This window comes from Ascochyta rabiei, chromosome 9, assembly GCF_004011695.2.
Source record: "Ascochyta rabiei chromosome 9, complete sequence".
NCBI lineage: Eukaryota > Fungi > Ascomycota > Dothideomycetes > Pleosporales > Didymellaceae > Ascochyta > Ascochyta rabiei.
Window position 1 is genome coordinate 441800 of NC_082413.1, and position 25009 is coordinate 466808.

General features: G+C 50.6%; 10 protein-coding genes across 11 annotated transcripts, besides 8 other annotated features; 7 read left to right on the forward strand and 3 right to left on the reverse strand.

Annotated features, from left to right (window-relative positions):
- Positions 1-516: 516 nt before the first annotated feature.
- Positions 517-1491, reverse strand: EKO05_0005698 (uncharacterized protein; the record flags this gene model as incomplete). Its single annotated transcript, XM_038945802.1, has 1 exon — positions 517-1491. One exon carries the CDS (start codon positions 1489-1491, stop codon positions 517-519), a length of 975 nt encoding a protein of 324 aa, XP_038798716.1.
- Positions 1492-2539: 1048 nt separating this feature from the next.
- Positions 2540-2594: a tandem repeat.
- Positions 2595-2910: 316 nt separating this feature from the next.
- EKO05_0005699 (Ditrans,polycis-polyprenyl diphosphate synthase ((2E,6E)-farnesydiphosphate specific)) lies at positions 2911-5033 on the forward strand (the record flags this gene model as incomplete). Its single annotated transcript, XM_038939676.1, has 2 exons — positions 2911-3276; positions 3327-5033. The coding sequence occupies 2 exons, from the start codon at positions 2911-2913 to the stop codon at positions 5031-5033; spliced, it is 2073 nt and encodes a 690-aa protein (XP_038798717.1).
- Positions 4816-4976: a mobile genetic element.
- Positions 5034-5973: 940 nt separating the features above from the next.
- On the forward strand, positions 5974-8050 carry EKO05_0005700 (uncharacterized protein; the record flags this gene model as incomplete). Its single annotated transcript, XM_038939923.1, has 3 exons — positions 5974-6251; positions 6323-6374; positions 6425-8050. 3 exons carry the CDS (start codon positions 5974-5976, stop codon positions 8048-8050), a joined length of 1956 nt encoding a protein of 651 aa, XP_038798718.1.
- A 163-nt stretch (positions 8051-8213) lies between these two features.
- Positions 8214-9062, forward strand: EKO05_0005701 (uncharacterized protein; the record flags this gene model as incomplete). Its single annotated transcript, XM_038945803.1, has 1 exon — positions 8214-9062. The coding sequence occupies one exon, from the start codon at positions 8214-8216 to the stop codon at positions 9060-9062; it is 849 nt and encodes a 282-aa protein (XP_038798719.1).
- A 58-nt stretch (positions 9063-9120) lies between these two features.
- EKO05_0005702 (uncharacterized protein) lies at positions 9121-10096 on the reverse strand (the record flags this gene model as incomplete). Its single annotated transcript, XM_038939910.1, has 3 exons — positions 9121-9368; positions 9428-9790; positions 9838-10096. The coding sequence occupies 3 exons, from the start codon at positions 10094-10096 to the stop codon at positions 9121-9123; spliced, it is 870 nt and encodes a 289-aa protein (XP_038798720.1).
- A 1157-nt stretch (positions 10097-11253) lies between these two features.
- EKO05_0005703 (uncharacterized protein) lies at positions 11254-12108 on the forward strand (the record flags this gene model as incomplete). 2 transcript variants are annotated; one of them, XM_038939649.1, is made up of 3 exons in its annotated part: positions 11254-11389; positions 11445-11570; positions 11618-12108. In XM_038939649.1, the coding sequence occupies 3 exons, from the start codon at positions 11254-11256 to the stop codon at positions 12106-12108; spliced, it is 753 nt and encodes a 250-aa protein (XP_038798721.1). The 2 variants fall into 2 exon arrangements, with proteins under 2 accessions (XP_038798721.1, XP_059492637.1); XM_059636654.1 differs by having other exon boundaries at positions 11445-12108.
- Positions 11284-11365: a tandem repeat.
- Positions 12062-12096: a tandem repeat.
- Positions 12107-12192: a tandem repeat.
- Positions 12193-12300: 108 nt separating this feature from the next.
- Positions 12301-12362: a tandem repeat.
- A 107-nt stretch (positions 12363-12469) lies between these two features.
- Positions 12470-12516: a tandem repeat.
- Positions 12517-12612: 96 nt separating this feature from the next.
- Positions 12613-12645: a tandem repeat.
- Positions 12646-15742: 3097 nt separating this feature from the next.
- EKO05_0005704 (uncharacterized protein) lies at positions 15743-16299 on the reverse strand (the record flags this gene model as incomplete). Its single annotated transcript, XM_059636655.1, has 3 exons — positions 15743-16052; positions 16108-16142; positions 16228-16299. The coding sequence occupies 3 exons, from the start codon at positions 16297-16299 to the stop codon at positions 15743-15745; spliced, it is 417 nt and encodes a 138-aa protein (XP_059492638.1).
- A 999-nt stretch (positions 16300-17298) lies between these two features.
- EKO05_0005705 (uncharacterized protein) lies at positions 17299-17787 on the forward strand (the record flags this gene model as incomplete). The annotated part of the gene is made up of 1 exon (XM_038939860.2): positions 17299-17787. One exon carries the CDS (start codon positions 17299-17301, stop codon positions 17785-17787), a length of 489 nt encoding a protein of 162 aa, XP_038798722.2.
- A 2997-nt stretch (positions 17788-20784) lies between these two features.
- EKO05_0005706 (uncharacterized protein) lies at positions 20785-21414 on the forward strand (the record flags this gene model as incomplete). Its single annotated transcript, XM_059636656.1, has 1 exon — positions 20785-21414. The coding sequence occupies one exon, from the start codon at positions 20785-20787 to the stop codon at positions 21412-21414; it is 630 nt and encodes a 209-aa protein (XP_059492639.1).
- Positions 21415-21905: 491 nt separating this feature from the next.
- EKO05_0005707 (uncharacterized protein) lies at positions 21906-23821 on the forward strand (the record flags this gene model as incomplete). Its single annotated transcript, XM_038939781.2, has 3 exons — positions 21906-22084; positions 22138-22763; positions 22866-23821. 3 exons carry the CDS (start codon positions 21906-21908, stop codon positions 23819-23821), a joined length of 1761 nt encoding a protein of 586 aa, XP_038798724.2.
- Positions 23822-25009: the final 1188 nt, after the last annotated feature.

Below are 25009 nucleotides of genomic sequence, written 5' to 3' on the forward strand. Positions count from 1 at the left end.
AGCAGTAATTCTGGCTTTTGTCGGGAGGCATGTCAGGCTGGTATCAAGGAGCAAACAAGAAGAGAACAGTGGAAAGCTTGAAGTGTTATCCATAAGGGAAATAACGCAGAATGGTCTATCGATCAAGTATCCATGAGATTCTGCATGCATCGAGAAACGCCAGAAAACCCATCTCATCCAAAGATAGAAATAGTTGCCATCGCAATGATTGCCAGCGTTGTAGAAAAAGAAAGGTAAGCGCTACTGCATCCAGAGCGCCATGGCTATGGAGCAGCCTGTGTATGTGACAAAAGATGTGATGACACTCACGTCTGATATGCTGAGAAGCGTACTGTTGCAGCACCAGCAAGCGATATTGTGTAGACGTAGTGATACATGTATAGAAATTTCCGGAAGAGTATAGTCGTGAAGAGGAGGTAGAACATAGTTTCGATATAGTGAGCCCAGTTTGATCAGTTAAGGGACCATGCAGCACGTCAGCAGCGTCGCCGTTAAGGACCGATATGGAGCCAACGACTAGGCCTTCTGGTTGGTCTTCTTGATGGCGCCACGAGCTGAGGTGCGTGGGCTGCCTTTGGAGGGCGACTCTGAGGGCGACTTGGCAGCACGAGTCTTGGCGGGAGACTTCTTGGGCGTTGGTGTCTTGCCGGGAAGTTGTGGAAGAAACTCAATCGACGGCACCTGATCGGTTTCCTTTTCCTGGAGCATCTGAAGAACCACGTCCATGGCATCCTTCGCCGTCTGCAAAGTCTTGCCCTTGCCAATGTACTGATCGAGCTCCCGGAGCACATCGATGGGGGCTTCAAAAGCTTTGCCAGCCACGGGTGCTACAGCTGTCGCAGCCGCCTCCGCGCTCATACCACCAGCGATCTTGCGGGAGAACTCGTTGAGCCGATCCTCTTCTGACTTCTTCAAGGTGATGTCGTAGGTAGTGCCGGGAAACTCATTCTCGATGACGTCAAATTGGCGTAGAATGAGCTTGACCTTGCGGACCTGCCAGAGCTCTTTGTTGTAGGTTGCGCGTTGGTAGTGTTTCCTGCACATGACGGGCCATTCTGTAAGGTCGCGGGTACAGGCCTTGTTGCGACCGAAGTGGTCTGAGATCACCTTGCGAGAGAGGGTCTTAGTGTACTGACCGGTGCGGCACTTGGTGTACTCGTCGTTCATGCAGGTGAATTCGCGCTCGATCAAATCATCGCCGTCGATGGCAGTTCCAGTGGCTTCTCCGGCAGCTTCGCCGGCACTGACTTCGGTCAGTTCGGACATGATTGTATCAGCAGGGCTGGCGGGTTCGTTCTTGAAAGATGAAGCGTGGCGCTTCGGTGTGGATTTCCGCTCCAGAATAGGTGCTTTGGTGCTGGTGCTGGCTTCGATAGCGGCATCGTGAGCCAGCTTGGGCTCGGTGAGCAGGTTGGAAAAGCTCATGGCGTTGCGGATAGACGACTGCGTGATTGAGATAGCGGTGGGCTCGGTTATAGTTTGGGAGGCCATGGAGATCACCTGCTGCGATACAGGAAAAGGTAGAAGGACGCTTCTGGCAAGACCCTGGTGAAAGTGCGTCTAAGCTTAGATTTGGGAAAGTTGAGAGCTGGTGGGCGTAGTGTGATAAGAGAGTTTCGAGAGAGGTGGGCGAGGGATTTATGTTGACTCAAGCGGACAAGGTCGTGGGCAATGCGGGGTGGGCGAGGTGAAGTCGTCTCTTCGAGGTGACAATCGAGCGTTTGACCTGGTGCCTGACGACTGAGCGTCAGGGCCTGGACCCACGTCGACTCCTGGTTACCATACAGACTGCAAGGTGCAAGAGCCCAACCTATTTCACCGTCGCTAGCGGCAATGGGAGCTGTTTGAATTCGAACCACATGGTCACAACGCGATACATCCAACGTCAAGTGCTGTGTGTAGGTAGCAACTGACGACTTCACGTCTCTTGGGAATGGTATGCCTGGCCTGCTCGGTGATAATGAAGTTAGCGCCACAAACTTGCAGCAAAGATGCGAGAGGTGACAGAGACAAACAGCGAAGACAGGCGCTGACCACGCTGTCAAACCAAAACACGAAGGCCAGACCTCGTGGAAAAGCGCACTTCACAGCCGCCAACCGGGGCAGTGTGTGCAATGAAGAGAAGTGTACGCGTGCAAATACCAACACCAGTTGCAAACAAAGCAGACACACGGAATACTACGAGGACAGGGGGTCTGAGGGTAGGTGATGAAGAACATGTCCAACCCGCAATGCACTGAACAATGTGCATGCTCCAACTGCCACTCACCATTTAGCACGTAGAGGACGGTGTCCGGAGATCGAGTGTAGTTTTGGATTCGAGCTTGTTGAGAGAGGACGCCGGCACCAATGGCGTCACACCCACAGCCAACTCACGCGTCGATAGTCGCGTACATGTCAAGAAAGGAAGGACGAGGAGTCATGCTTCACAAATCACGGTCCTCGTCCACGCATATATCGCCTCCCGTGTGTAGGAGAACCAGCGCTGCTCACGAGTTGTTGTAAAAGGCCTTTGATGACTACAGCGTGGAGGAGGAGAGTTGATTGTTGATTGTTGATTGTTGATTGTTGATTGTTGATTGTTGATGGTTGATGGTGAATGGAGGTCGGCGCACCCGTGCACAGAGCACCGATGTCGCCCGACCCGTGACTTTCGTCAGGGCTCTTGGCCCTCTTTGGCTGCTGCGCCGGAAGTGCGTTACTCCTCGTCACTCGCTCTCTCAGGCTTCTCCAGGTGCGAAACACGGGCGAATTGCTTGACACGCACGCAAACCTCGTCACATCGCTTGAAATGCGCCCACACGTCACATCGTCCACGTCAGTTCAGCCTGCCCACCTTGCTCTGCGCTGAGCGCGTCTGCGGCACCTTGCCCTCCGTCGTGCTACCAGCTCTGAGCGTCCACCGCTGCAATGCCTCCCACTGCAGGCACACGAACCTCTACACGGCAGGGTCGCGCCACCGTCCGACCTACAAACTACTATGCGCGCAGCTTCGCGGGCCGGCTCGCTGCACACGGGCTGGAAGAGACACCTGAAGCGGCCAACAGCGCGCCCGGCTTCTTCCCCGCCCTCACCCACTTCACCGGTGCTGTCGACGCCTTCCCAAAAGAGGTCATCAAGCACTTCTCCATGTTCAAGGAGGTAGAGGCCAAGCTGCACGACCCTGAGCTGCTGCTGGAAGAGCTGCTCAGCGAAATCGCTCGCCAACCCATCACCACCAACGCCCAGCAGCGCGCAATCGAGCAGTCTGCCGACGACAACGTCCACAGCGCAAATGTAACGTCGGCCAAGTTCTGGCCTGCCAACAACAAGCTGACGTGTACTAGCAGCCCCCGTCCAACCTCGACAGCCTGCCGCCCGAGGAACAGGCCGTGATCAGAAAACGCCAGCTTTTCCTCCGCCTACGCATGCTCATCCATAACGTCCTGCCCACACTAGACGAGAAGCTGGTTGTGCTGCAAGGCGCAAAGGCCACGAAAGACAAGGGCCTCACGCGCATGAAGCACTCGTACTCGCAGCTCGACACCGAGATCAGCGAAGAGGCGCGTTACGGCAGTCTCACACACTGGGCATACGCGGACAAGGAAGAAAAGAAAAAGGGCGCTCCAAACCATGAGCGACAGAGGCGAGAAGTGGCTGCGGCCAACAATCTGGCCGCAGCTGCTCAGCATGTGCATGACGTGGACTCGATTGCTGCTAAGAGCGAGGCCCGTCGCGAGGCAGTGCTAGCTAAGCGCAGCCGCCAGCAACAGGCTGACTCCGACTTCGATGACAGACCGGCGGCGAAGAAGCCACAGAAGAGGAAAGCCCATGCACCGGACACATCAGCCGCAGACCATCGCAGCGCGGGGCTGGGTATATCGAGCAGCGCTGCAGGTCAACAGGGCAAGAGAAAGAAGACGGAGAAAGCTCTGGCCGCAGCTGCACCAACAGCTGTTCCCATGGAGCGATCGGTGAGCGGCGCTTTGAAGGCTGCGGGCAACAACGTACGAGCCGGCTCCAGCCCTCGAGCAACGCCCAGCATCGAGAACGGTGCTCCGGCCAAGCGAAAGCCACGCACAGCCCCTGCACCCGCCCCTCGCAAGAACCAGCTGCCTACTTACTCTCCTCCCCCCGCCTCCTCGCCGCTTGCTGCAAACTTCGCCATCAACAAAGCCACCGCGGGCGCCACGGATCGCCCGCTTTCTTCGAGAGCAAGGAAGAACTCCACCTCAAACTCTGTTGCATCCGCCAGCGTGCCCGAACCCACGCCTGTCCGTCGACCGTCTACTTCACACTCTGTCCAGCAGATCCCAAGTAATAACGCAATTGCTGAGCTCGAGCAGGCTGCGGGTATCGTGCGCGATCACGATTCTGCAAAGGACACGTCGACACCGCAAGAGACTACAGAAGGTCCAGCCTCGTTAGTGCCGACAGTCCTCAAGCAAGAAGACCAAGAGCATGTTCGGGAGGAACCAGAAAGCATGGACATCGATACTCCAGTGGCAATGTCATCTGCGGCTAGGGCTGCTCGAGCATCTAAGCCTGGGACACCTGTTGTAGGGAATTTTCCCGAGATTCCCATGGCGCGCAGTCGTAGCACTCGCAATGCGCAGAACGGCAACTCAACTTCCAACGGCTCTTCGGAGAACAACAGCACAACGACAGGCACGGCGTCGAAGCGAGGCAACAAAAAGAGCGGACCATCTACCACATCAGCAATCGACTCGCCCGCATTGAAAGCCACACCACTCGCAAAATCGAATCCTCCTTCCTCCGCAGCGAGTTCCGTTGTCCCTGAACAGGAATACCAAGATGCAGAGACAGATGAAGGCGACGACGAGCCGCGGTACTGCTATTGCAACGAGGTGTCGTATGGCCAGATGGTCGCCTGCGACAACGACGCCTGCCCCCGCGAGTGGTTCCACCTTCCCTGTGTGCAACTCGAGAAAGCACCCGTTGGCAGGACCAAATGGTTCTGCAGTGACGAATGCCAAGAGCAGCACGCAAAGTCCAAGGCGAAGGGGAAACGTCCGGGTAGTAGTAGACAATAGGAATTCGGAAGGAGTTCAAGGCGTTCTGGGACGGGTCCACAGGATTGTGGGTCTAGGCCAGGCCCGAAGGGAAAGGGCAAGGCTAAGCTTAAGGATATTTGGGTTGGATGGAATGCTCTTTGAAGCTCCCAATCTGCTTTTTCTGGGATTTGTGGGTTTTCCGGCGTTCAGGTTTGAGGTATTCTGACCTCCCTCATGACCATGACGTCTGAAACCGATTCCCTCGGAACAGGCATGGGGAGGTATTCGGTTTGGGTGCATTCGTTCGGCTTGACCTTTTGCATCGACTCGCAGTTGGGCATTTCCACGCCTTTCTTGTGTATACGGTTACATGCGCCGCCTCATTTTCCAGGCAAAGGTTCGCATTCGATTTTCAGTTTTTTTCTTTTCCTTCTGGATCTTCGATACCTATAAACAGTACTGGCATAGCGATAGCGAAAGCGTCCCGGCAGCTTGCGTTCACGACATAGATGCCCAAGATAGTCAATGATCACGCGTTACTGCACCTGAGAGCCGCCGACGAGCCACTTGGCATTCACGCTTCGAAGCTACACCAACATCAGCCGCATCCAACAACGCACAGCCAGAACTTCAACAGTCCAATTCGTATACTTCTACATTAACTCCTAGCAACTTAGTAAAGACTTAAAGTTCTACCTCCAAAGTTGCGTATACAGTGTTGATAACAAGAGTTGTGTAGTGCACAGGTATGGCTCCGGCTCTCAGGTGCAGTATGATCGCGCTCGAAACACATCCCTGCAGGATCTTGGCATTTGTCAGCTGCGATTGGCCAAACAATCGACCTGCAGCTTGGACCCTGGATTTGTTTAGCTGCTCAGCCATCACTCACCGCCACCCTAGCCGCACAATACAAGTGTCATGAGCGTTGTGTTGTCTGTCATCGTTTCTCAAACGTTTCCACGCTCCTTCACGACTCACAATGGCGCCCAAGAACGTCCCTACCGCTGAAGAGCAGCTCATTGCGGAGCCTCAAGGCGGGGCTCCGAGCTCCCCACCTGAGCTCCGGTTCCTGCATTACAACGATGTTTATCATATCGAAGCTGGAAGCCAGGAACCAGTCGGTGGCTACCCGCGGTTTCAGACCCTGATCAACTACTACAAGGACGATTCTAGATTCCAAGGACAGCCAAAAGCACTGACGTTTTTCTCTGGGGATGCCTTCAACCCGAGCATAGAGAGCAGTATCACAAAAGGCAAGTTCGTAGTAACCAACATACCACGGATATAAAGTGTTTGCACGGACTTGGCTAACTGTGCACGACAGGCAGTCACATGGTACCTGTGTTGAACACCATAGGTACCGACGTCTCCTGCGTAGGAGTGGGTAAGATGCTGCTCGTCAACGCTTCAATTACTGACTACATCCGCAGAACCACGACCTTGATTTTGGCGTCAAGCAATACCGCTACCTGACAGCAAAGTGCAAATTTCCATGGCTGCTCGCAAACGTTCTTGACCCAGCGCTTGGCGACAACGTCTCTCTGGGCAACGCAAAGAAGACGGTCATGCTGACATCGTCCAACGGCATCAAAGTCGGTGTCATTGGACTGGCAGAGCGAGAGTGGCTCGACACGATCAACGCACTACCGCCGGATATCATCTACAAGAGCGCATCCGCGACCGCAAAGGAGCTCATTCCGGACTTGAAGAAGCAGGGCGCTGAGATCATCGTATGCGTCGCTCATCAAAGAGAGCCGAACGACAACAAGCTCGCCGAGAACTGCGGCAGCGAGTACATCGATTTGATCCTTGGCGGTCATGACCACTACTACTCCTACAGCCTCATCAATGGCACCCATGTCCTGCGATCGGGCACAGACTTCAAGCAGCTTTCACACATCGATCTTTGGCGTAAGCCTGATGGCAAAGGCTGGGACATGAAGATTATACGACGTGATGTCGTGAGCAGTATCAAAGAAGATGCCGGAGCACTTGCGCTGGTGGATGAACAGACGCGCGATATCAAGAAGCGATTGGACAAGCCTGTTGGATACACTGCTGCACCGCTCGACGCTCGTTTCACCACTGTGCGTACAAAAGAATCCAATATTGGCAACTTCGTATGCGATCTTATGCGATACTATTACTCCGCCGAATGCTGCATCATGGCTTCCGGAACGATACGTGGCGACCAGGTGTACCCACCTGGAGTCCTCAAGCTACGGGATCTGGTCAACTGCTTCCCATTCGAGGACCCTGTGGTTGTTCTCAAAGTCACCGGAAAGCAGATTGTCGAGGCTTTGGAGAATGGACTCAGTAACTACCCAGCATTGGAAGGGCGATTCCCACAAGTTTCGAACATTACCTTCGACGCAGATTACTCAAAGCCACCGATGTCAAGGGTGTCCAACGTAACAATCGCTGAAGACCCGGTAGACAACGAACGCGTCTATGTCCTAGCTACGCGTGGTTACATGGGCCGCGGCAAAGACGGTTACACATCACTTCTCATCGAGGAGGAGGGAGGGACTGCTGTGGAGATAGTCAGTGAAGAGAATGGTGTGCTCATCTCCACGATTCTTCGACAGTACTTCATGTCGCTTAAGGTCCTTGGCAAATGGAAGCGCTGGGGCAAGTCGATGGACAAGAGGTTCCTGAACATCCAGACCAACCTTCAGAAGAACCACAAGCATGGGTTCCATGAGCCTTCGCCAACCTCGCCGGTGGACAAGAAGACTCCTCAGCTCCCAAGTCTCGATCGAGTAGCCAAGCAAGCTCAGGAAGCAGTGTCTGGGAGCGAATCAGAAGACCCGGATGCCGACGAAGACGAGGACGATGGCGCGGAGTATGATGCAAGCAGGCCAATCACATTCAACCAGAAGGAGTTGGATCTTCTCAGGAAGTCTCTGCGCAAGTGGTGCAGGTTGGCGAAGTTGGAGGGTTCGACAAAGCTATGTGACGAGCTGGACCACGGGGAGATACAAGTCAACTGGACAAAGGCCATAGCGCCGAGGCTGGAGGGTAGGATCAACGACATCACTCCTGCAAAGTCCTAGATGGAAGATATATAAAATCTAAGAAGCGCCGAGTTTATCGTCAGCGCTTACAGAACGCGCCATCACGTGCACTGCATCATCAATCTGGGTAACAGGCTGTGATGTGATGCAGGTGGGCGGATACATACGATGCGTTTTCCACGCTTTCTCAAAACTGCCGCTTATGGCAAGTACACCCAACGCGGCGACCGCCCCACATTCTCAGCCGTTTCGCCCCAACACCTCACCCATGTCGATCTTCAACCTCCCTAAAGAGATTCGTTTGCAAATCTGGTCACTTGTCTACTTCAATGAACCGCCTCGATTTGTAACGCTTGTTACCAAACCTCACGACGAGTACCATGCGGAAGACGTGTTCTGCCCGCGCTTCTCGCCCACCACGCCACCTGCAGTTGTGAACATCTGCCGGGAATCACGTCTCGAAGCTGAGTTCCAAGCGTTACGTGCCTGTCACTTGATCCATCTTCCCTCGCCGCTAGACCCGCAATGCCCAGACTTTTACTTCCGGATCAACACGGACATCTTATTCATCGACCTCCAGCACGGGATCAGTAAGCACTTCGACGATTCTCCAGACTGCGGCCTGCTCGCACATTTCCTCGAAGCTGCTGGATGTGACACGTCCCTTTTGAAAAAGATCGCAGTTACGCAAATCGTACGCGTCGCCTTCATTGACGGCGCACTCTCAAATTGTCTACGCGATTTCCCAAACATCGAGCACCTGATCATGGTTGTTGATGCTAAAGACATGCGCAGCAGCCAGGAGAGGGAGAGGTTCGTTTTGGCAGCGAGACGCATTGTGACGCAGTACCGGCTCGACATGCGGATTAGGGTGAAGGCAAGGGGGGAGGTGTACGTGCATAGTGAACGCAGCTTTGATCTTGACTTTGCTGTGAGGGCTGGTAGAGGTCTCCAGTTACTGGAGAAGAGTGTTTGGGAAAAGTGGGGGGACTTGGAGAAGGGATGGTGGAGCGAGGATGTGCCGCAGAGGTATATTGACTTCTACTTCTGACCATGCAGGCGTTGTGCTATACTACAGTCTACGATTGCTACAAATATGCAACACGGGGCTACGGTACCTCCAAATATACCCGATCGCCTTCTTTCGGTCCCTCGAGGAAGTCTTCTGGCGTCTCGTTCGGAAGCTGGTGTTTCTCGGCCCAGTCACGGACGGCTTCAAAGTTCCGGCACGTGTGTATGGTATTGAAGTCTACAAACGGTTCAATGTCTGAATCGGGCGGCTGGTACCATACTTGGCCCAAAACGCCGACGTCTACATTGCACATCAGTTGTTGACGGATGATGTCGAGGCAGTGTGCTGTCGAAGAGTCAGTACATACTCCAGTTCGAGACTCGGAATACTAGGATGCAACTCACTAACGTGCGACTTCAGAATATGGTCGTCGTTCGCAAAAGGACCCATCCCCATTGCCTTGTAGTATTTGATGTTCCAGGGCAGCGATTTGCGAAGCAGGTTCAAGCAATGCAGATGGTGCAAGCCCTCTACATTCGCAGGGTAGCCGCCACCATACTTTTCTTTGATCTTCACTTGGTCCAGTCTGATGTTGGACAGTGCGGCTTCTGAAGCTGGTATTCGGACAGCGCTGAAGTCAGCACCCAATGATTTCCAGGCTGCATCGACTTCTGGTCCGGCATCCTGCCTGAATGCATTGATCTTGAGGAATGAGCCGTTGAAGCGAACCTGACCGAAGGTCATGTCTGCTTCTTTGACGATGGGAGCTGGGTGATTATGAGCGTCTGTTTAAGTGTGCGAGGAGGAAACGTACAGTATTCGGAGATATGCCGTATGCTGAAAGCATCAGCATCAAGTCCGTTTCGTCCAGCCCATGCTCCGAACATTGCGGAAAGCACTGCTGTGCAGAATACCATGATGCCTGTCCCTATCCATGATGAACGTCGAGAGGGGATCTTGATGGGATGTCCGTCCAGCGATGATGTCTCGCTGTTTGAAAGCAAACCTTCGCAGTCCTCCGTTTTCACTGGAGCATAAGATTCAGTACGCTTCTTTGTGCTGATATCGAGCATCTCGAGGTTGGAGTGAGACAGCTTGGGGGAAGTTCTTAGAAGGATGGAGAGCGGGCGAGTCTGAAAGTACTCAATGGCCGTAATACGACTCCGCAACGACAGTCGGTTTATTTTTAGGATACACGCAAGAGCGACTTGAATATCACTTAGTTGGGTAAGCCTGGAGCTACACACCATAGCCGTGTTCCAGAGCTACCCCGCCAAAGCTGACAACCAGAGCATTTGCTAGCCTATATAGTCAAGCTGAATGAGTATCACACCTCACAAATAGCGCACGCTTGTGGCGCTAGGGCTGATTCTAGCTGCGACCTCACTCAGATCCACGATGCTTGGTACGCAGATGTTTTTGACATGCCTCGCCTGCTGTACGTCCCACTGTAAGACTACGTAAAAAATGCCCCACATATAGTGATCTCACGTCGATCAGAACCACAGCCGACAATATTGGCTCGTGCAATTGCACAAATTTTGTAGCAGCATCACGACATTCGCCACCATAGCTACGAAATCAGCGTTTGCGTTACCCTGCATACAGCCTGCATAGACGACTTATGGCAGCATACACGAGAGCTGACGCCCTACCACGTGACGCTTCTCGACCACTCACCGTCCGTTGCTGTAACCAAGACCTCACTGGAGTGTATGCAAGTACTCGATCCGGCACTACCATGCGGGGACCCCGTATAATCCATACGACAAGATCTACGCCTTGCAGATACCGACAGCAGTTAGCTCGAACTATTTCCAGACTACCAGCACCTTGCTCACACCTCACAATGCGACACATGGCGACATACGTCTGGATCGACGCCTAAGACTGCCTGTATCAGGCAAAGTATCACCGTCGTGGTAGTATACGCAAGCCATACGACCACTACCGTCCCGCAATCGATAATGCCATCGTTAGCTCTGCATAACCATGACTTCGTTAGTGAGCACGGCTGGGATAGCGGAAGGCAGCTTGGATGATCGGTCTGACCGTCTTTGACCGCATGGAATGGCTAAGCTGAGATGATGGCGGCCTTGACATACGACCTCGAAATCAGTATATGAAGCTCGAGTCGCTTTACTCTTCAATCCTTCAAGCCACAACTCCAGAGGCACAAGGTCGCAACTTCCAACCATCTTATTCAAACAGAGCTTCAAGATATTCCACCATGAAGTACGCACTTGCACTCCTCGCCTTGGCTGCCGCTGCCACTGCAGCTCCAACTGCTTCTCCAAACGCTGCTCCTGAGGCCGCCCCCGAAGCTGCTCCTGCAGCTGACGGCTATGGCAAATACGCCTCGTACGGTATGTCTTGCCCAACTCTCCAAGTCCTCTCTTTGTCCAATACTGAGCGTCCCAGGCACATACCCACCGCCAAAGGATGGCTATGGCAAGTATGCCAGTTATGGCAAATACGGAGCCGCCAAGCGTGACGCTGAGCCTGAGGCTACACCGGCCGATGGCTATGGCAAGTACGCCTCTTACGGTATGTTCGCTGCACTCCCTTCGCCGCATGTAGTTGATCACGTGTAGGCACTTACCCGCCACCGAAAGACGGCTATGGCAAGTACGCCAACTACGGAAAGTACGGCGCTCAGAAGAGGGAGGCAGAGCCCGAGGCGAACCCTGACGGCTACGGCAAGTACGCCGACTATGGCAGCTATCCTCCACCTAAGGATGGCTACGGAAAGTACGCCAGTTATGGCAAATACGGAGCCGCCAAGCGTGATGCTGAACCTGAGGCTGCACCGGCCGATGGCTACGGCAAGTACGCTTCATATGGCACATACCCTCCACCCAAGGATGGCTACGGAAAGTACGCCAGCTACGGAAAGTACGGCGCACAAAAGCGTGAAGCAGAGCCTGAGCCGGCTGCCGATGGCTACGGCAAGTACGCCGACTACGGCAGCTACCCTCCACCCAAGGATGGTTACGGAAAGTACGCCAACTACGGCAAATACAGCGCCAAGCGAGAGGCCGAGGCCGAGCCCAAGCCCGAGCCCGAGCCCGAGGCTCAGGAGTGAAGAAGAAGAAGAAGAAGAAGAAGAAGAAGAAGAAGAAGAAGAAGAAGAAGAAGAAGAAGAAGAAGAAGAAGAAGAAGAAGAAGAGCGACGGACGGCCTATCATCGAACGAGGCAGCGAGCGGTTTACATACTTTTTTTATAAATAAAAATTTATTTAATCCCAGTGTTTTCATCATATCGTCGTGTTTCTAGACAAACCACAAACCACAAACTACAAACTACAAACTACAAACTACAGACTACGAACTACAAACCACGACCGCCTTCTCTGCACGCGAGTCGCTGTTACGCTCTGTACTTTCTTAAAACATAGCATAAATGTAGATGGAAGGTAACTACTGGAATAAGAACAGGGTAGTAGATTAATATAAATATAAATATAAAGGTAAATGTAAACATGAATATAAAGTAGATAAGAAAGTAAGACGTGTAAGACAAAACAAGGTGGTAGTTTCTAGTTTTAGGCTGTACAGCGTGTTTGTTTATTTGCTTACACACTTACCAAGATAGATAGATAGATAGATAGATAGATAGATAACAACTGCCTTCTCTACATGTAAGTTGCTGTTGCGCTCTGTGCTTTCTTAACACATAGCATAAATGTAGATAGAAGGTAATTACTAGAATAAGAAAAGGGTAGTAGATAAATATAAATATAAATATAAAACTCTCTTAAACAATCAGACGGCTTTTTGGCTGCCAAAATCGGATGGTGCAGGGGCAGGATTGTGCGGGCAATATGCCACTCACCCACCAACTCTCTGCCCCTTCTGGCCCAAGCTCTGTCGTGTCCGGATTCCCGAGTCTGGTATAGTGCTGGAATTAGGGCCAAGAAGTTGATCAGGGCCTATCCTGGCGTTATGGCATGAGTTTCTCCTGTTGTCTTACATATTGCTTAGCTTAATGCAACTAAGTATGGCGCAGTTTTCTATCTAAGCCGCGGTCTGGTTGTATATAAAGAGATAATTGCGTTCCTGTTGATATGGAAACATTATTTCCAGTCTTTAATTTTTCCACTTAATCAAGTTCAGTGAACCTGTATTATCTTAATGGTCTGCTTTGACATAAAGGCAACGCAAGATGTGTCACAATGGGAGAATTATTAGGCAGAGACTTCTATACACAGCGATGTGTGCAGCAACAGAGGTGATTACGAAACTTCACCTGAGCACTATCTTCAACAGATGGCAGCTTTTAACGAGCAAGAATACACCAAAGAAGATTACGAGCAAAGCAGCACCCGTCTCATAGATTGTATGGAAGACCAGTGGAACCAGTAAGGCACTATCCCTTCCACTTGAAGTCTTTGTGTCGCTGATAGCATCTTTTAGATGCTAGACTTTCCTGGGACAAAAGCATCCTTTGTGACTATGCAACTGTATTAATCGCCACGTTGTATACGTTCTTTGATTGGCTGCTCTGCCAGCAATGTGGGAAAGGCAGAAGGAAGCAACGCGGAACCAAGTTCGCAAGCTCTCTCGGCACGTACTAGAAGGTGTTTCGCCTGGTGTACAAGCGAGCGACGAGTAGCAAGATTGACGGGAAGCTGAATCGCAGCATGCACAAGGTAGGCCCTTCTCCAACAACTCGATTGGCGACGCGCGTTAGATCTGAGGCAATGTACAGGTGCTTAGAAAGCTTACTAAGGAGCACAGTCTAAAGAAGATTAGCTACGACAAGGCGTGCATATATGTCGAGGATCATGCTTTAGTGCTGCAGACTAACATAACAACAACTAAGAAGAAGTACCCTTACAGAAGGTATAGAATACAGGCACAGCTCTATTTGCAGCTTGGTAGATTTACAGCAAACTGTCTATTGGCCATCCTTGGTCTGTGCTACAGACATATTCAGGTCACGCTGCTCTGAGACCTAGAGGGGGGACCTTATCGCTTGCTGCTAGAGTTCACCTTTAAGTTTACTAAGAAGTTCTTAGGGGTTAAGGATCTGTACGTTACGGACTGCTGTACGCCTACAAGCGAATTGCAAAGTAGCTGCTAACGTGCTTACAGAAATACTTTCCCTCTTCTAGAGGTTATGTATAATACATCTCTTGTCTTCAGTCCTTACGTCTTTCTTCTAGGACTACTCTTCTATAACTAAGCATTCGCAGCGCGCAACTTGACATCTCCTGAAGATCTTAATAGGCTCCAGATACCCAAAGGCCGGAACAAGCTTCTGCTGCGCCTTCGCAAGGAGTTGGATAACGCACTAGTGTTTTGTAAAGCTGTCAGGACTTTAAGCAGTTAGGCGATGTCCCCTTACAAACCTCTTCTGTACTTAACTCTCTTGCCGTGGATTAAGAAACTAGGCCAGATAACGGGGTTTTTGCAGGTGATCCGGCTGTACTCACTAAGGTACGCTGAAGGAAAGGCTTTTAACAACAGTGGCAAGTTTGTAGACTTGTTCCTTAAAGATCGAGGCTGATCTGGCTGAACAGGGCATGTCAGCGAGGCTATGCAAAACCTAATGATGGGCCACGCGAGCATATCTACATTCTTAAACCATTACCTATCAAGACGCGTCAATGTCGACACACAAGCAGTGGTCCAGGGCCTTAAGCCTCAGCAAACTGTAATGCACGCAGCCTGTACTATGAGTCGCTCCATCGACCCACGTCGACCTCAGCGGCTGACGCCGAATCAGTCTGCATCAGTTAATGAGTATGCCTCCGTTCGTGTTCTGCTAGAAAGACGCGAAAAGCTCAGGCGATCCGGACGGCAGGAACTTAACTGCAGGATACATTGGGAACGACAGCGTCAACGACACAAGCTTCTCTCACAAGTCAGAGAGGACTGGGAGTTCACTCAGCCAGTACAAGATGTTGAGATCCAACTTTCCGGGATCTGTGCAGAGCCCGCAGCCAACACAGCACCGCAGCTCCACTGCAGTGTAGCACCGGAATAGAGAGCGTTGATTGACAGCATTGATGCTGCACCGGGTATCACGATAGAAGAAGAATTGAGGAGGCGCAGCGATGCCATTAGGGCCGTCAGCGCTTATTGCGGTGTTGAGGAGGGTGGTACGTACCTAAGTCGGTACCCACAGCTTAATCACTCTAATCGTTCATTCGGCAAGCAAGGTGAGATTTCACAACCGCAGACAGGACCAGATGCCCTAGAGGCGGCAAAGATCGCAGACTACAAGGATGAGAGGCCGCTATTCTGCTTTAAATGCGTGGGCAACGAGTTGTTGCCTCTTAATAACCGTATTAAGCCGTTCAGTTCTTTAAGCAACGTCAGCAAGCACTTTAAGCGAAAACACCTAAAGCACGTTAAATCAGATGAGCAGCCTGTGTGCGAGATCTGTTAGATAAGCCTTGACGACTGAACACATCTCTAGCGTTATGCCCTTGATGCTCACGGTACTGTTTCTTAGACCGCAGCAACAATACTTGAACTTGACCACACTCCTTTATATGCCCTCTCGTTCCTGTCACAAGGCGCTTGAAACTGTGGCACCAGACCTTAGCAGCATCTCCTTGGGGAGATTCCGCTTTTCGTATCAATTCCGACGCCGACGACATGAAACAGGAAATCTGACGAACTCTTACTAAGACATTCGCTTACGGTGGCGCAATGGACAATGGTCCTTCCTTTGTGATCATTCTGCAACAGGTCGACACCATGGTCCTTCAGCGTTTTGAGGATTTCAACTCCGAGACCGAAAGAATGCAGGTGCAGATGACCAAGACCTTGTCCCTTCCTGTCAACAAAGGTTGTTGTCTGGTGGAGAGTAGCTCAGTATCGCTTAGAGACGCGTGAACTATAGGAATGAGAATGTACTTTTCCTTTAAGCCCAGTGCACACTCAATCTTGGAGTATTGTGCTAATGATCTTTGCCTTGCGAACAGCTTGCAAGGACCCGCTTTCAAGCCACCTGTGCAGATCCTGCCCCTAATGAGCGTTCTTGCATTTGAGATAGCCTCGCTATCAGAGTAGATCCTACAAGATTATGTGTTAGTGAGGACACACACGTGAGGAAGGCATGATTACTAACCGGAAGCCGCAATTTTGTGCTTCGGGGGTAGGTCTCTCTGAGTGTAGTAAGCAGCTGTTCCTCTCTAGGACCATATTGAAGCGCCATGGTTCACGACGAGCCAAAGAAAGCACAACTTACCAGAGCGCTGAGCAAGGAGAGACCGTCCAATATACAATAGAATCCGTCCGTGGCCGACGTCAGCTCACGCATCACCTCCAGGACATCTTGCTCAAAGTGATAACCTCATCTCGACAATCCCAAGTAGTCAGTCCCAAAGAGTCGACCTCAGGCAAACGCCATCCCAAGTAGCTGATCCCCAACAAGTGGTATCCCAAGTGGTCTCCTGTAAGGTTTGAACGGTTGACCGAGGTTGACCCGAGCGGTCATCTGGGTCGTTCGAAGTTCTCTCCCAACAATCGAAGTGCCCACATGCAAAGGCAAAAGAAAAAGACGTAGTGCCTGCCATTTGGCAATGATGTGTTGCGTCTAGCAGTTATGATACGAAGTGGCTTGAGGTTGATAGGTGATAGTCAACAGCAAGACGGGGTTAGGGCCGTGCCCAGTCGGCGGGGCTGATAGCAGGGGCAGCTCGGTGACGTCATTAAACCATCGGATGACCGGACCACGAGACATCCAGTCCGTGCAATGTTAGCGCGTTCGTCAGCACGCATGGCTGCTGATAAGTGCTCAGACAATCCGGTAATTGCTCCATGTACTGGAAGGTACAGCTGGGACTTTTCTGCTGGGCTCACCAAGTACTTCGCCCCTAAACGTCGCTTCTTGCACGGATAAGAAGGCAATAAAATTTCAATGTCCGCCATGAAGCCGCCGCGCTTAGCAGATCATCGCAGAAAGTATGCAGGTGTCAAAGTCAGTGACTTGACGAGGAGGACACACGAGCAACGTCGAGGTGTGCGCTTCTCGAGAGTACTTGCAATGACGCAACAGGCGCTGTCCAACCATATCAGCCGAAAATGGCCTTTGTTGGCAAAGGCATCATCGCTGGTAAGCTGTCCAAATCCACGGAACAGACCCAGAAGATTGCAGGATCACAGAAGACACACACCGAAAGCGGAACAAGGTGAGGCAGTCACTGCGTACAGCAAAGGCTTTCTCATGCCACGGGTACACTCGTTGGCAGCTGCAGCAGTTGAATGGATCATGTGCGCGGTGCGTTCTTCCGCCAAACCTCCCACGCAAGCCTGACCAATGCCACTCAGTCAGATGGAGCAGCGGAGGTGGTCTTTCATCCACACCATGTCGCAGGACTTCCCAACTGGGCACTTCGAGAACTGGACAAAGTGCGAGCAGCTGCTTCCGCACGTCGAACAGCTCTACCACATGGATCCTACAACCATTGATCCAACTACCGTTGATCTGTCGAGGGCATGGGCACAGACGCTTACCAACGCCGCATGGTACCTCTGGAAGACTGGAAGATATAGTATGGCCCAGCACTTCCTGATAAAGACGCTTACGGTGATGGAGCTGGTCCTGAGGCCGCATGACGAACAAGTACTGGTAAGCGTTGACATCTTGGCAGGAGTTTTGTCGTCCCAGGAGCGGTATAACGAAGCGGAAGAGCTGCACCAGCAAGCGCTCAGAGGGTTTAGGGAAGAACTAGGGTTGCTGCATCCCTCTACACTAACAAGCATAAGCAACCTAGCATTAGTGCTGCAGCATCAGGGCAAGTACTGAGAAGCAGAGAAGCTGAACTAGAGAGCGCTTAAAGGGAGTAGAACAGCCTTAGGAGCATGCTATGTAGACACGCTGACAAGCGTAAGCAACCTAGCCTTAGTCCTTTAACATTAGGGGAAGTTTAAAGAAGTAGTTAAGCTGAATTTGTAAGCGCTAAAGGGGTTTTAAGAGCAGCTAGGTTTGTAACATCCCTTAACTCTTACGAGTATAAGCAATCTAGCCTGTGTGTTGTAGTTTTAGGGTAATTACTAGGATTTAGAAGAGCTGAATTAGCTTGTCCTTTAGGAAAGATTTAAAGAGCTTAGGATTTACCACCCTTCTACACAGACAACTGTTAGAAATCTAGCGTGGGTCTTACGAGCTCAGGGTCAAGATACTTTTGCAATATTACTAGAGCAGTAAGCGCTTGAAGATGGTTAGGGTGTGTAAGTGCACCACGGAAACCATATCACTGCACGGAGTCAAAACCATCGCCGACCAAGAGGACTAAAAGGGTACATCAAAGCAAAAGTATGCAAGCTCTGCTAGAGTATTCGTAACTAGATCTGTAGTTGTGAAATAGCATCATCTTGTCACCTTCACAATTAAGCCACTGTTTGCGACGCAGATTGTATATAATGGGACTGAAACACTATACAGATATGGTCGTATTTTGCCATCATACCTGTAGAACTAGTAGGGACCCTATCATACAGGCTATTAGAAATTTGATCTATAGCGGTGTTGGCTTAATTGACAACATAGTCCGCCAAGCGATGCTCTATGTCGCGACTTCAGGGAAAGCAACGCTAGCAGAAACGTGCGAATAGTGCCGTAGTGCTGTGCTGTACATACCAATGCCAATATTGCATTGCGAATCTCGACCGAGCATTTTCCTTGAACCACAGGAGAACCATCTGATTGCGCGTGACACGTCTGGGCTCCCGTTGTCTTACGTGGGCAGTCTTTGCAAGTAATTTGTCAAAGCGCTTTATACAGAACGATTGCCTCGTTCTTTCAATCCATCACCAAGAAGAACAGTCGCGCTGCTTTGAGTCTTCGCAATGCCTGACAGCAAGCTCGACAGCTCCAGCGAACAAAAGGAGAGGTGCGTTCCAGAGGAAGTACTGCATGAGCTTACCGGTACAGCATGCCTTAAGCGAATGTCTTAGCGACCTTCTTCTCCCTCTGAAGACGGGCGCAACGATGCACGGTTTGTGCGACAGCTGGCTGCGCGCAGCCCTACAGATGCAGAGTAAGCACTTCTTTCTGATCTTCGCGCATCATTTGCCTCTGACTAGTGAGTAGTGGATCTAAAGGACATAACCACAGAACAAGATCATCCGCCCCTCTCAACCTCCCTCAAGAGCTGTGGGATGAGACCACATCATTCTTGCTCCCTTCATTAGCTTTGAATGCGGCTGATATCTTCAAGTTTACGTCCTGCGCCTACGACAGAGTGTGGAGCGCTGTGTTTGCGCGCGAAGACTGGCTTACCAGCGATAGCGCTGAAGGTGCGAACATAGTGCTGATCGGAGTTAATCTGGACATATTGAGCAACAACGAAGAGACGACAGTACCACCCCAGCTTTTTATAGCTGTTTTTGACTGCTAGGGTGACGTCCAGTACGAAAGAGATCTCCTTTCATCTTGCCTGCGTGGGGATCTACTCGGTTCGGGTGAGCATCAGTCTGACCGGCTCACACTCGTCAAAAGCAGGCTGGATGTACCAGAGCTTATGGGAAACGACTTCTCATACCTATTCTCTGACGGTGATTAAGGGATTCAGACCAAGTACTGCTACTGGGGAGATCCAGAGAAGAAGATCAGGAATCTACATGCGCAAAACATTCGAGGGATTGGTGACGCCATTACTTGGATGGAGAACCTGAAGCCCATATTCCTTTTGAATCTCAATCCTCTAACGCAGTTCGCTCCGAACGACCTGGAGTCGCTGAGTTTGCGTAGGCGCAGCAGCAGTGTTCCAGTGCAGTTCATCTTCAGATGTTTCGGGGGGTTGAGTTTCTGGACCGGCTGCCCACCGCTCGTTGATGTCATAGTAGCAGAAGGAGAAGAGTCGGGCCTATGGAAATCGACGTTTGAAGGCTTCACGTATAAGGACGAGAGGTACAATACATATCACTGTAACGACACAGACTGGGTGAGAGTTGCCGAACTTGAGTCTTAACAGAAGTGTAATGAGATTGAGACATCTTAAGGAGTGAAATCTTGAGAAGGGTGTTCTGTGTTGTTGTGTACAGTAGCCTTCTAAGACCTGCATAACGTCTAGACAGCACCTTGCCTCTTTCTTACTAATTTGTGACAACTATCTCGCGGCTCTGTGGGTATCGCATGACATGGTAGTCACCCTTTCTGCGATTGTGTGCCTTTCTGAACCGCGAGATCAACCACAGATCACACAAGCGGACCAGGTACTCTTTGCATCGTGGACATTGGTTCGATGGCGTTTGAAGTCTGGAGGTTGCCGAAAAGCTACAGGTAGAGGTGCTAGAGATCAGCAAGACGAAGTTAGGAGACGACCATCCAGACACGCTGAGCAGCATGCACAACCTCAACTTCACATGGAGGTCCTTAGGGCGGAGTGCAGAAAAGATAGTCTTGATGCAGCAGTGCATGCAGCAGAGTCGAAAAGTGCTTAGAGATGACCATCCTAACTATTTATCCTCCCTTCGAGCTTTAGAACAGTGGGAAGCAGAAGAAGCAGAGGAGTGGGACGCTGAAGTGGCGTGCGGAGCGATTGCCGAGTTTTCTGGACAGCAAAGCTCCCTTGTGAGCTTGTCCCCAACTTATTCCCACGGGCAACTAAGTACTGGTCAGTCTATTTAGTTTGTTGACTGCGCTAGTGCGTCCTGGAGGCTCTACGAATCTCATGTGAAAAACTAGATCTTCTTATCTTATTTATACGCGGGCATGAAACACGGCGACAATATATGTTTTGAGTATGAACTTTACAGATACTAGGTAAGGGTACTGTGGCTTTGCGATGCCGCTGCTGACATGTACAACAGCAGTTTTTCTATCGATCCCGACAAAGTTCAAGCCCTCATACAGGCGATTGAGAGTGATGAGGACAAGTTTCGGGCTTGCACAACTATTCGAGATGATCTGCTCGTCCAATACAGGCATTTAGGATTGTTGTGTGCGTATTTACACATGATTCTGGATACAGAATTTCCGCAGCGTGGAAACAAGACATATAACTGGCTCTATGCCTCTAAAGCTGATGCAGACAGTTGGAGGTTATTCTTGAACATCGGCAAGACTTACGCCACAACGAACAAGAGATATCTAGCTTCCCTTGTTAAGATAAGCGGCTGCTGGGGCACCAAAAAGGTCCAGCACTACGACTGGGGGTCAAGAAGTCAGCAGTACTGCAGCATGCTTGGTAGAGCTGCCTCTCAGAACCCAGTTTGGGAAGACGCTTGTGAAAAGCTCAACCAACTGTTGCTAAGCAGAATTGCAGATAGGCGTCCTCTCCGGGCTTGTAAAAATCCCATCAATGTGAACGATCTACAGCACCTTATAGCATGGTCAGATAGTAAAGATTATACGAAGAGAGGGCGTAAAGTCAGTGTCATTGCGAAGCGATCGATCGTAGAGGCCGATTTGCCAGCAGCTTGCAGGTAGTGCAACAACGTAAAAACAACAGTAACAGATGTCTGGAGGTGTGAATTATACAGTAAAGGCGCGATCCAACAAGTAAAGGTTGTATTAGTGGAGCGCTGGGCTTATAACCTATTAAAAGTTAAGTGTAAGATTATTAGAGCTATGAACGTCAGAGACGATAGATGAGATAAACAGACTAGTCCCAATTCGGTAATAGCCACCCGTGGAAACCACCTTCCAACAGTGACGACTTCAACCGCCGACGCTACCTACCGGGCTGCAGCGGCCCCTGAGCTAGACCATGCAGTGGCGACGTTCTTCTGTCAAATCAGAAGTTCCCACGAACATAATGGGAGCCTAAAATTGACCTCCTGTTTGCCTTGGCTCTTGATTCACATGAATCCGCTACAGCTCACGTGCGGCCAAAAATGGTCCGAGCGCGTCAGTTAGTCAGCTCGCTCCGCAAACTGCGCAACCCTCCAACGCGACCCTCCAACGATGCGCCTCATCGTATGGCGTCTTTTCGATACCTAAATAGCCGTCTGGCTATTACTTCAACTTACCCCTACTTTTCACGAGTGGTCTCATCCTTCACAGCCAAGGCTACCATCACAGCGTCAATACATTCTCTCGTGGATTGCTCAATGGAACAACCCTCTGAGCTATTTGACTACACGTCAGGGCGATGGATGTCAGTCGACTCCCCTTCCGCGAGCGCACTCTCGTTACTGACTACCGATGAAGCTGGAACGACGCCTTCAAACACTCAGAACGAAGACGGCTTTTCAACGTCTCGGAACTGAAGCATCTTGCGGCCTTAGCCGTCAACAAAAGCCCAGGAGATGTGGCTCGATTTGAGAAGCTTGGCGAAGGGGGCTTTAATCGAACGTTTCTGATAACAATGTATGATGGCTTTCAGCTTGTAGGGCGAATTCCTTATCCTGCTACTGAGCCGAAGCATCTAGTCATCGCTAGCGAGGTCGCAACAATGGACCTTCTCCGTATGCACGGCATACCAGTACCTAAGATCTACAGTTACTCAGCTACGTCAGAGAACCCCGCTGGCACTGAGTACATCTTTATGGAACTAGTACGGGGGACAAATCTGGGTGATATCTGGTTTAGCCTGCCAGAGAAGGCCAGAATCACCGTCGTCACTCGACTCGTCGAATTAGAGTCTCGACTATTCGCACTTCCGTTTTCGGCAAGCGGTAGTCTCTACTACACCAAGGATTTGGACGATGAAACCAGGAAAGCCGAAGTTTTTACCACCAGCACCTCGTGCAACGGTAGCTTCTGTGTTGGTCCTGATACAAGACTCAGCCTATGGTATGGGAAAAGATCGAAATTAAACCTCGATCGTGGACCATGTACGTATCAACCCTTTACCACTCATGCATTCCAAACCCATACATGCTGGCTGTTCTGCAAAATCTGCTATTGGTTGGCGACGTTTACTGAGTGGCTGAAAGTTACAAATCCAGCAGCTGTTCTTGCAGCTGGGGCCAAAAAAGAGATTGCATACTTAACCAAGTACGGCCAACCGCTCCATCCATTTCAACGTCTGCGCCGAGAAATATACAACTATCAGAAAGTGTCGCCCGCCGAGCATGTACACAGTCTAGACAAATACCTGCAGGCGGTACCTTACATGATACCAAACGGAGACCCCATAATTACTCGCCCAACGCTAAGACATCCTGATCTCCAACCCAATAACGTGTTTGTTTCGGACGATCTCAGCATTACTAGTCTGATTGACTGGCAACACTGCGCATTACTTCCGCTTTTCCTCCAATGCGGTATACCAAATAGTCTCCAAAATTACAGCGATAGTATCTCAGAGTCGCTCATACCACCTGAACTACCACATGATTTCGACGAAATGAGTGAAGACGAACAATTTGAGCAGGTCGTGCTCCTACGTCGGCGTCAGCTGCATTATTTCTATGTCGCGGCAACGGCTAAACTCAACCCAGTCCACTATAACGCTCTGACCCGCGACTTTAGCACGTTGCGACGTAAACTATTTGATCACGCAAGCTCTCCATGGGAAGGCGACAACATCACTCTGAAAGCCGACTTGATCGAGTTAGAACAAAACTGGTCCGACATGACAACCTCGAACTCGAACACGAGTAACGATGCAAAACCCGTTTGCCCGATCACTTTCTCGGAAGACGACGTGAAGCATTACTTGCACCTGAATGCTGTGCAGATGGAGGCAGACGAGCAACTCCAAGCTTGCAGGAATGCTATTGGCATCGGCCCCGAAGGATGGGTACCTTTGGATCAGTACGACGAAATAAAGCAACGTGAAAGTAAGCTCAAGGCCGACGCACTTGAGGCAGCTGAGTCTGAGCAAGAGCGTCTAATGCTACACGAGCATTGGATATTCGATGATTTCGATGAAGACGAGTACTCTTGATGGACTCCATCACCAGGGTGACAGATTCACAGATAGTTGCGAACGCCGGAGAGAGCAGAAGTCAGGGCCTACACAATACTGCAATGACGAGGATTCAGGATTACACAGATGCGCGCTTACCACTGTCGCACTGGCTGCGCAAACAGGACTAACTGCAACTTCGACAGTCGTTTATGCGAGAATCTTATAATCTTTTCGCTTCACTTTGTGACTTGTGTGGCGAACTCCACTACGTGTTTGAACAAGTAGGTTTCTAGTAGGGCGTGTACGTCTTTAGACCGAATACTTAGTACTGCAGATTAGACATTGCTAATCAATTACTTAACAAATTCCAGACACGCTATTTTGGGGCTTTCAGCTTTTCTAGTACATCATCAAAAGAGGGCTCAGAGATTTTCCAAACATCTGTTCTATAAAACCATCTGCTCCTGTGCTTGATTAAATTGAGATAGTTGGGTATGCATAGTTCCATCGCCTGTCCTGGACCAGCGGCTATGTGTTTTTAAAAGGCAAAAGCTAAGTTTGAAGTCTAGACTGAGCACAGGCATAGAAGTGCCAAAGAGAAGGCTGCAGTAAGCAGAGAAAATTCATCCAAAAAAGGGGTAGTAGAGAAGGGGGGTTATGGTGCCGCTTTCGATTGATATTTTGCAAGATAGGAGTGTGTGCCCATGCAAGAGTAATTACAAGCAAGCATTTAGCTCAATTGGTATGTTCAACTCAGTTGCAGCAGCCTTCCCTCACCCTGATTTTGTACTCCTAGACAGCATCGACAACGCTATCCATCTCACGAGATCGTTAGGATACATCCACGCTGTATTCGAGTGGTCCAGATTTGAGGTACTTCGGAACAAAGAAGGCTGATTAAGAATAAGACATAATAAGACAAGCTGTTATTAGGTGTTTATTTACATGTTCTGGTCCCTATGTTGACAGCGCTATCTGTAACAGTATCTTGTCCTAGACTTACGCTACACTTTCTTTTGCTTGAGCAAGTTATGGTAGTGTGTCCTCACAGCGCCTACTGATCGATTAGGGAAATGCTTGAATATCTTGTCCTAAGGCAGTTCCTCTTTGTCTCTGTAAGAGAGGAGGCGATAATTGTTAGACTCTTTCTAGGGTTTGCGTGATGATAGACCACGTACACCGCCGGTAGCATAGTCGTCATCTTCTTTGCTGCTATTCCTAGCA